This window comes from Heteronotia binoei, chromosome 18, assembly GCF_032191835.1.
Source record: "Heteronotia binoei isolate CCM8104 ecotype False Entrance Well chromosome 18, APGP_CSIRO_Hbin_v1, whole genome shotgun sequence".
Lineage (NCBI taxonomy): Eukaryota > Metazoa > Chordata > Lepidosauria > Squamata > Gekkonidae > Heteronotia > Heteronotia binoei.
Window position 1 is genome coordinate 3078609 of NC_083240.1, and position 10676 is coordinate 3089284.

Here is a 10676-nt window from a genome sequence, read left to right on the forward strand (position 1 = left end):
TTCAGCTGTTTAATGCCTCTGAACGTGAAGGTTCCCTTAAGTTACCAAGTAGCCATTGATAGACTTATCCTTGATTAATCTATCGAATTCCCTTTTAAAGCTGTTTATTCCTGTGGCCATGCCTACATCCTCTAGCAGCGAATTCCACATTTTAATCCCTCTCTGTGTAAAGGAGTATTTCCTTTTCTCCATCCTGAGCATGGGCGGAGAGATTTTCCTTCAGCCCTGAGTAAACATAACTTAGGAGAGCACCCCAAGGATCAGAAACTAGAGTTCCGGAATCAAAGAACATGGCGACTCGGTAGGTTTAAGGCCTAAGACCCTGCATTTGGAAGTTTAGAGATTATGCAGCTGAGATGAACACAAACTGAGTCTCTCAGCCAACCCAGGACCGTCAGCGTTCTTGTGCAGGAATGGCTCTTGGCGCAATGTCTAGACACTCCAGCGGCCCCGTGGCGCAGAGTGGTAAAGCAGCAGTACTGCAGTACTGTGATCTGAACTCTCTGCTCACGACCTGAGTTCAATTCCAGCTGAAGCTGGATTCAGGTAGCCAGCCCAAGGTTGACTCAGCCTTCCATCCTTCCGAGGTCAGTAAAATGAGTCCCCAGCTTGCTGGGGGGGGGGGGGAGTGTAAAAGACTGGGGAAGGCCATGGCAAACCACCCCATAAAAAGTCTGCCGTGAAAACGCTGGGAAAGCAACGTCACCCCAGCGTCAGAAACGACTGGTGCTTGCACAGGGGACCTTTCCTTTCCTTTGTTATGAAAATAAAGAGCCCCGTGGTGCAGAGTGTTAAAGCTAAAGTACTGCAGTCAGAACCCTCTCCTCACGACCTGAGTTCGATCCCAGTGGAAGCTGGTTCAGGTAGCTGGCTCCAGGTTGACTCAGCCTTCCATCCTTCTGAGGTCGGTCAAATGAGTCCCCAGCTTGCTGGGGAAAGTGTAAAAGACTGGGGGAGGCAATGGCAGATGACTCTGTAAAAAAGTCTGCTGTGAAAACGTGAACGCAACATCACCCCAGAGTTGGAAACGACCGGTAATTGCACAGGGGACCTTTCCTTTTCCTTTCCTAGACACTCCATCTCCCTGCTCTCTGAACTTGCCATCTTTCCTATATAAGGCAATCTTCCCTACTCCTTTGCATTTTGGGGGAGTTTCTGGATCCCTCCTCCCTCCTCCCAAACTCACCAACAACCTGGGAAAACTCTTGAAGGAAAGAATTTCCAGGGAAGGGGGGGGCGTGTAATCTCCCAGCCTGGTATCAGCGGAGAGGGCAGGCACTATGAAATCACTGGCTTGTGACTCGCATGCCTCCGGAGCAGCTGCTAATGACACCTAATAAAGGGAATCTTCTCTCCGAGGAGCCACATGCCAACGCTGGGATTGGAATGCACCCCAGATAATCCCACCGATAACCTACGGGAGCAGGGCTCGCACCTCGAGGGTATATAAGACCAGCCAGGGGGAAAAGAGAGAACACAGGACCTGGAAACGAAGACAGCCAAGAGACCCATCCTTAAAGGACACCTGCACTAAAGAGCCTTCTCTCTCTATCCCTGGCGAACTCAACGGCATGGACATGAACAGAACCTGGTTTCTCAGCTGCTGCCTGCTGCTTCTCTTTGGCTTCCAGTGCTCCACGGCCCACCCCGTCGCAGACAGCCTCAGCCCCGCCAAGGAACTAGCCAGCATGGAGGTAAGGAATTGCGGAGGGGGGCTTTAAAGCCAAGCTTAACAGCGGGCAGGCTCAGCGGTAGGATGATTAAGCTGCACGGGTCACTGCCCCAACAGGTGGCCATGGGTTTTTTTAAAGCAGGGGTGGCCAACAGTAGCTCCCCAGATGTTTTTTGCCTACAACTCCCATCAGCCCCAGCCAGCATGGCCAATGGCTGCGGTTGATGGGAGTTGTAGGCAAAAACATCTGGAGAGCTACCGTTGGCCACCCCTGTTTTAAAGGATTGGTCTTTCCGTAACCGTTAGCCGGGATCGCTAAGCAGAACCTCCATGTGCAGAGGCAGCCTATCTTTGAATAGCCACTGCTGTGGCAAATGCAGGGGGGAAGAGCTGCCCTCCTTGGGGGTTCCGTAGAAGCACCTGGCTGACCAATGCTGGAAACAGGTGGTCCTAGCTTCTCCAGTTTGGTGTAGTGCTCAAGTGTGCGGACTCTTATCTGGGAGAGCCAGGTTTGATTCCCCACTCCTCCACTTACAGCTGCTGGAATGGCCCTGGGTCAGCCATGGCTATCACAGAGAGCCAGTTTGGTGTAGTGGTTAAGTGTGCGGACTCTTATCTGGGAGAAGCGGGTTTGATTCCCCACTCCTCCACTTGCAGCTGCTAGCATGGCCTTGGGTCAGCCATAGTGGTGAAGTGTGTGGACTCTTCTCAGGGAGAACTGGGTTTGATTCCCCACTCCTCCACTTGCAGCTGCTAGAATGGCTTTGGGGCAGCCATAGTGGTGAAGTGAGCGGACTCTTATCTGGGAGAACCGGGTTTGATTCCCCACTCCTCCACTTGCACCTGCTGGAATGGCCTTGGGGCAGCCATAGCTCTCGCAGGAGTTGTCTTCGAAAGGGCAGCTGCTGTGAGAGCCCTCTCAGCCCCACCCACCTCACAGGGTGTCTGTTGTGGGGGGAGAAGATATAGGAGACTGTAAGCCACTCTGATTCTCTGATTCAGAGAGAAAGGTGGGGTATAAATCTGCAGTCTTCTTCTTTCTTCTAAGGTTACAGTTGGTCTGAGCTCTTATTTCACATTATTATCTAATAAGCCCGCTGCCGCATAATATGACAGTCCTTTGCGTAGGTGATTTTTAGAAAATGGATTAAATAAATTCATGGAGCCTCCATGAAAAGAGGCAGTGTAACTTAGATGGTCAGATACTCAGACTGGGAGAGGGGCAGCAATGCCTAGAGACAGGGGTGATGGATTGGAGAGTTCTGAGACCCTGTGGTAGAGCCTGTGAATATTTTAAAAGCAAAGCTCTTATCTTAGAGAGAAACAGACAAAAGAGAGATTTGTTGCAGAAGCTAGAGAGAGCTTTTTTGAAACATGGAATAATGCTGGTGTTACAGAAGGGAGAAAAACACAGATCTGAAAAGGGTATTGGCACTACTGACTTGCTGAAGGCACCTACAATCGGCACCACAACGCAAAGCAAAGGAATTCCACTGTTATGCACCAAAATGGCTTCTGGTGGCACCTTTAATACAGGTTGACTTCCAGCAGTTTACCTTTTATGGTAGCCGTGAATCCAGAAAACATTCCTTGGCAGACAGCAGTGGAAACAGGTCGAAAGAGGCACCTGCTACTGGCTGAACTGGCAACGCTGTTGCCTGGCACGTCTGCCAAGGCAGCCCAACACGACTGGTCTTGTGTGTGTGTGTGGGGGGGTGACTTGCTGGGCATTGGCAGTGAGAAAGCTGCAATGGGGTAAACTTCCCCATCGGCCTGGGCACAGCTAGGGCTGGAATGAGCCTGTGAATGCATGAACCTCTCGGTCTCAGGTTCATCAGCTCAGCTGTGCCTACTTTAGCTGACGGAAGAAGATATTGGATTTATATCCCCCCCTCCACTCCAAATCTCAGTGTCAGAGCAGCTCTGCTTTATCTTCCTCCCACACAATAGACACCCTGTGAGGTGGATGAGGCTGAGAGAGCTCTCCCAGAAGCTGCCCTTTCAAGGACAACTTTGCAAGAGCTATGGCTGCTCCAAGGCCATTCCAGCAGCTGCAAGTGAAGGAGGAGTGGCGAATCAAACCCAGTTTTCCCAGATAAGAGTCCGCAGACTTAACCAATATAAGATAGTGGATTTATATCCCGCCCTCCACTCCGAAGAGTCTCAGAGCGGCTCACAATCTCCTTTATCTTCTCTCCCCACAACAGACACCCTGTGAGGTGGGTGGGGCTGGAGAGGGCTCTCACAGCAGCTGCCCTTTCAAGGACAACCTCTTCCAGAGTTATGGCTGACCCAAGGCCATTCCAGAGCTGCAAGTGGAGGAGTGGGGAATCAAACCCGGTTCTCCCAGATAAGAGTCCGCTCAATTAACCACTATGGCTGACCCAAGGCCATTCCAGCAGGTGCAAATGGAGGAGTGGAGAATCAAACCCGGTTCTCCCAGATAAGAGTCCGCTCACTTAACCACTATGGCTGCCCCAAGGCCATTTCAGCAGGTGCAGGGGGAGGAGTGGGGAATCAAACCCGGTTCTCCCAGATAAGAGTCCGCTCACTTAACCACTATGGCTGCCCCAAGGCCATTCCAGCAGCTGCAAGGGGAGGAGTGGGGAATCAAACCCGGTTCTCCCAGATAAGAGTCCGCTCACTTAACCACTATGGCTGACCCAAGGCCATTCCAGCAGGTGCAAGGGGAGGAGTGGGGAATCAAACCCGGTTCTCCCAGATAAGAGTCTGCTCACTTCACCACTATGGCTGCCCCAAGGCCATTCCAGCAGGTGCAAGGGGAGGAGTGGGGAATCAAACCCGGTTCTCCCAGATAAGAGTCCGCACACTTCACCACTACACCAAAGTGGCTCTCCAAATGTCTTTGCACAGATCTATCCCACATTACTCCGCCTCTCAACCTCACCAGTTTATTCCATTGTTGATGCTGAAGTCTAAGCTTTTTGGGGGGAGGGGGTGTATCTTACTCCCCCCCCTCCTTAAATTTTTTAAAGTCCTCTCACCCAGACTCACTTGCTCCCAATAAAGACTTTTTTATCCATACCACACCATCAGCAAGGAGTTGACAAGACTGCTGCTCCCCCCACCCAGTAAAATTCCAATCAAAACCAGCGACTAAAAAGACAGAAAGACGCCATTCGCCCAGCCACAGTTATTACTAAAAGAGGTTTAAAAAAACAAGGAGGGAGAGAACTCCACAAGGAAACAAGGGAAGGGTATTTGAAATGCCCAAGAGCAGGAATGGTCACCAGAAGTGACCAAATGAGGTGCCAGAGAAATTTGGCCCAGGGCATGAAAACTTGTGGCAAAGAAGCTACTGCAGGAGGGCCATGTGGACCCAGCACTGCAGAGGAAATGCCATTTCCCACAGCTCAGAAACACCAAAATGTATGTAGAAGGAAAGTGCTAAGGCACATTTTAGAGCAGAGGTTGAGAGAGTCTGCACAGTATCCTCTTCTCTTGCTACCAACACACCAGGCACAAGCCAGGGAGGAAGGTCTCTGCCCCACTTTGAGGAAGTTGCGACCTCCCTTTTGATTTCAAGGAAGCAACGAGGGAAGGGGGGAAGGAGGTGGGGACATGCTGACAATCACATTTAGTCCCTTGCCTCTGACATTTTAGTTTTCCCTCCCTGTTTTTATGAGAAAAAGAAATGAGTTCTGCGGGTTTTACTGGAGTGCATTGGTCATTGCCTTGGCCTAGAAGGACCAGACTACCCCAGTCTCATCAGATCTCAAAAGCTAAACAGGGAGAACCACCGAGGAAGCTCAGGGTTGCGATAGAAGGGCAGGCAATGGCAAATCATCTCCTTTCACCTCTTGCCTTAAAAACCCTGGGAGGCAGCCATGACAGCTGCCAAAAGGGGAAAAGAAAATTGATTGCCATTTTAATTACTAGCTACCACCTTGGGAGTTTTGATCCCCACAGTTGCAGCATGTAAACATTGTAAATTAAAAACAGTCTAGCCCAGGGGTGTCGAATTCATTTGTAATGAGGACCGGATCTGACATAAATGAGACCTTGTTGGGCTAAGCCATGTCGGCCCGGGCCATGTGTGTACCTATTTAAGATTAGGTAGCAGAGATACAAATTTTATCAAGGACACAGACAAACAGAAATATATATTTTTAAAAAACTTAAAACATGCTTAAAATGTTAGCACTCATTGGTCTTAAAGATGCTTTCTTTGCATTTCTCCCAGGGAACTGCGCAAAGGAAGCTCTGGCTCTTTCCTTCCTTCCCCAGGGGACTGAGGGGGGGGGGAGCCTCAGCCAATAGAAGGAAGAGAATAAGACAAAAATCAACTGTGCCAGAAAGAACAAAAACCAAGTCTTTAGGAAATTTTACAAATTTATCAGAAGTTCTCAATTCATGTGATAAAAATTCATTACAAAGGAAATCCCACACATATACAGTCCTCAAAAATCCATTCTGATATGTCGACTCCTGAAGAAATTCGCAACTCCCAATGGGTCAAAAAACCTCTTTCTTCTTACAACACACAAGGGCCGATTTCGCACTAGAGCTTTAATCCTGATTTAACTTTGTCCCCAAACTGACTTTCTACACTAAAACCATAGAATCATAGAGTCATAAAGTTGGTTTCTCTGACTCTATGATTCTAGTGTAGAAAGTCAGTTTGGGGATAGAGTTAAACCAGGATTAAAGCTCTAGTGCGAAATCGGCCAAGGAGTCCAACCAATGATGCCGGCTTCTAAGGTAAAAGTCACCTCACGTGATCGCTGGCTTGAACCACGTTCCACTATAGATAGCTTTTTCGAAAGCCGAATGATAAACCTTAACGTATCATTCTATCGCACTCTTATCAACGCCCATTCTTAACTTCTTAAAGACGTCTTATTCTCTAACTGTGCAGCCACTGATAGACTTTAACAGAAGGAAGAGAGGTTTGGCTCAGTAGCTCCACTGTGCAATTGAGAGAGCCTGGCAAAGCAAGATCACCTTCCTCCCCCCCTTCCTCCCCATGGGAGGAGCCTCAGCCAATGGAGAAAATAGAGAAGAAGAAGATATTGGATTTATATCCCGCCCTCCACTCCAAAGAATCTCAGAGCGGCTCACAATCTCCTTTCCCTTCCTCCCCCACAACAGACACCCTGTGAGGTGGGTGGGGCTGAGAGGACTCTCACAGCAGTTGCCCTTTCAAGGACAACTCCTACCAGAACTATGGCTGACCCAAGGCCATGCCAGCAGGTGCAAGGGGAGGAGGGGGGAATCAAACCCGGTTCTCCCAGATAAGAGTCCGCACACCTAACCACAACACCAAACTGGCTCTCCAGGTTTTGCTCTGTAGCTTCTGTACAATTGAGCAAGCCTGGCAAAGCAAGCTGTGATGCAGAAGGAAGCAAGAGATAGATAGGGAAAAGGAAGCAGATGACAACCAGTTGCTCAGGGGCCTGATTCGGCCCTCAAACTGCACGGCCGACACTTGACACCCCTAGTCTAGATATACTTCATTTCAGCAGGGGTGGGAACATGCTACGGTACAGAAATTCACCAAGCGTGGCTTCCCCCCATCACTGTGTCTGCACGCCGGTGGGGGGGTGGGGAATGCACCCTCTGAGATTTGTAAAAGCTCAGTGAAAAACATTAAAATAAGAGCCCCCTTGGGGAAGAGCGGGACTTAGGAGAAATCCACGGGGGAGCAGGACTTACAGACAAAGATCTTTTCCATCTAGGCACTGCTGGGGAGGCTGGAGGAGAAAGTGGCCCTGATGGAGGACCTGCAGAGTGATGCAGATGTGGTCATGGAGGAGCCCCAAGGCCAGGCGGAGGTCCCCGAGGAGAGCAGCGACGTCCAGCCGGAGCCCCGGGCAGAGTCCGGCCCCCTGCCCTCCTACAGGAGCTCCTGGCTCAAGCACATGAGAGGGCTGCAGGCCCCCAAGAGCCTGAGAGAGTCTGGCTGTTTCGGCAGGAGGCTGGACAGGATCGGGTCCATGAGCGGAATGGGATGTAAAGGTAAGCCGACCCCCTCTGGTCTCACCAAACAGAAGCACCTCACAGACCTTGGAGAGCTGAGCCAGATTTATTGCTGTGAATTTAAGTGCGGGGGGTGGAGGGGGGGCACATGCTTCTTGCGAGAACGATCCTCTCAGGGGAAAGTTAGAGCAGGGGTGACCAAGGGTAGCTCTCCAGATGTATTTTGCCTACAACTCCCATCAGCCCCAGCCAGCATGGCCAATGGCTGGGGCTGATGGGAATTGTAGGCAAAATACATCTGGAGAGCTACCCTCGGCCACCCCTGAGTTAGAGGACAGCCATATTGACTGCGGCAGAACAGCACCTTAAGAGACCAGGAAGGTTTTCTGGGCCGTCAGATCTGACGAAGGGAGTGTTGGCTCTCGAAAGCGTATGGTGCTGTTGGATTTGACTCTAGCCGTTCCTTTGTTTAAACAATCCCTGCTGTTTCTGCACAGCTCTGCTCTGGTGGTGCCCCTTTATTGACCCAAAGCACGGCCTGAGCGGCTGGGGAGGGGAGGAAAAACAGGAGAGCCCAACTTATCTCTCTCCGTGGTGGGGGAAAGTGTCATCAAGTTACTGCCAACTTACGGTGACCTCTCATGGGGTTTTCAAGTCAAGAGACGAACGGAGGTGGTGGTTGGCCGTTGCCTGCCTCTGCGTAGCAACCCAGAACTTCTTTGGTGGTCTCCCCTTCAAGTACTGACATGTCGTGAGCAGGGTTCCCTCTAAGCTGAGTTAGCCTGAGCTAGCTCACAGATTTTCAGCCTCCAGCTCACACATCTTTGTCTTAGCTCAGGAACATATGAAGCTGCCTTCTACTGAATCAGACCCTCGGTCCATCAAAGTCAGCATTGTCTTCTCAGACTGGCAGCGGCTCTCCAGGGTCTCAAGCTGAGGTTTTTCACACCTATTTGTCTGGGCCCTTTTTTGGAGATGCCAGGGATTGAACCTGGGACTGTCTGCTTCCCAAGCAGATGCTCTACCACTGAGCCACTGTCCCTCCCCCGAAGGACGGCCCCAGAGCACACTAATCGATGCAGGAGCTCACAACTTGAATGCCAGTCGCTCACGAAGTAGAATTTTTGCTCACAAGGCTCCACAGCTTAGAGGGAACGTTGCTTCTGAGACGTGACAAGATTAAGCTAGCCTGAGCTCTCCAGTTAGGGCCATCTCTCTCCAAGGCATACACAGTTTTAGAAACCTCTCTCGCAGCCCAAGTTAGTTCCACTCCCCGCCCCCGCCAAATTTACAAGCTTTGCCAAAACTAAGGCTGAGAAGATGCAACTGAAACTTATTCACAGCCTTTCCCATTTTTTCTTGCCCCCACCCACCACACGTCACTTTGGAGATTGCAAGCTCAGGGGGGGCCTCTGTGCCCCCTATACAGCACCAGGTACCTTGCCAGCCCAGTCTGAATGAGATAGAATCCTCTTTCAGTAGCAGCAAGGAAGGAAATCAGGGTGTCCGATTGCTCACAGTTGGTCACTCAACACTGCAAACCACCGTTTCTGCTGAATGACAATTTCTTCGGATAATGGTTCCATCTTAAAGTGTTGTATGGTGAGGCAAGGGCCTCTTTCTATTGGGGCCTGTAAAAGTTTTAGAAAATGTTAAGCTCAGGAGACAGACAGACACTCTCCCCCCCCCCCCACTTTTCACTGACTCTGGTTTCTTTCACTGTCTGCCTGCAGGAACCAGAAGGAATTGAGACTGGCCCCCGTCTTCTGAAAACAGAGATCCCACCTTCTACAACATGCAGATTCCTGAAGATGCTCCAATCAACGTTTGCTTGCTAAACCTGCTGAATGTTCAGCCTATTTATTTATTTATTCTTAATTTATTTGACCTCTTTCAGTTGGCTGGGTGTTTTGTTGTTCTCCCCCTTTTCTAAGAACTGTTGTTACTTTTAGCACTACGCTTGAAATAAAAACACATTTGCTCTTTTCCTCATGCTGGGTTCATTCTCCACACACACACACACACACAAAACACTTTCTGATGGATTAAAAGAAATGGGAGGGACCGTGGCTCAGTGGTGGAGCATCTTCTTGGTAAGCAGAAGGTCCCAGGTTCAATCCCCGGCATCTCCAACTCAAAAGGGTCCAGGCAAATAGGTGTGAAAAACCTCAGCTGGAGACCCTGGAGAGCCATGAATGGGGCTGTGGCTCAGTGGTAGAGCATCTGCTCGGGAAGCAGAAGGTCCCAGGTTCAATCCCCGGCATCTCCAACTAAAAAGGGTCCAGGCAAGTAGGCGTGAAAAACCTCAGCTTGAGACCCTGGAGAGCCGCTGCCAGTCTGAGTAGACAATACTGACTTTGATGGACCGAGAAGGGTCTGATTCAGTAGAAGGCAGCTTCATATCTTCATATGAACAATGGATCTCCCAAAGCCTTTAGGGGAGAGACGGTGGCTCAGTGGTAGAGCATCTGCTTGGTAAGCAGAAGGTCCCGGGTTCAATCCCCAGCATTTCCAACTAAAAAGGGTTTAGGCAAGTAGGCGTGAAAAACCTCCGCTTGAGACCCTGGAGAGCCGCTGCCAGTCTGAGTAGACAAGACTGTCTTTGATGGACAGAGGGTCGGATTCAGTAGAAGGCAGCTTCATATGTGGATAGATCTATCAGTGGCTACTAGCCATGGTGGCTAAAGGGAATGTTGACCTTCAGAGGTGGCCTCTGAAAAACCAGCACCAGGAGGCAACATTGGGAAGGTCTCGGCCTCTCTGCTCTGTTTGTTGGCTGTCCGAAGGTTGGCCAGTGGAATTGAGACTGGCCCCCCTCTTCAGAAAATGGAGATTCCACCTCCTACAACATGCAGAAGGAACTGAGACTAAATGGACCACCGATCTGATCCAGCAGGGCTCTTCTGATGCTCTTAAACCTAGTCTATCTCCCCCCCACCAAAATAGTTGTTTTTGTGAGCGGTTTTTTGCATAATTTTACCCTCACACAATCAAACAGCCTGAGCAAGTTTCTAGCTCACATTTAGAGTGCGAGAGCAATCTCATTTAGCAAGGCAATGAAAGG

General features: G+C 50.2%; 2 protein-coding genes across 2 annotated transcripts in view; both read left to right on the forward strand.

The window, feature by feature from the left end:
• MICOS10 (mitochondrial contact site and cristae organizing system subunit 10) overlaps positions 1-7817 on the forward strand; it is a 424103-nt gene extending 416286 nt beyond the window's left edge. The window contains exon 4 of the mRNA XM_060258747.1: positions 7802-7817. Within this exon, the coding sequence (XP_060114730.1) occupies positions 7802-7810 (9 nt within the window). The 3' untranslated portion in view covers positions 7811-7817. The remainder of the gene's footprint in view (positions 1-7801) is intronic.
• Positions 1520-7719, forward strand: LOC132587060 (natriuretic peptides A-like; the record flags this gene model as incomplete). The annotated part of the gene is made up of 2 exons (XM_060259256.1): positions 1520-1694; positions 7372-7719. Coding segments are annotated over exons 1-2 (471 nt in total), but the record flags the coding sequence as incomplete, so codon positions are not given.
• Positions 7818-10676: the final 2859 nt, after the last annotated feature.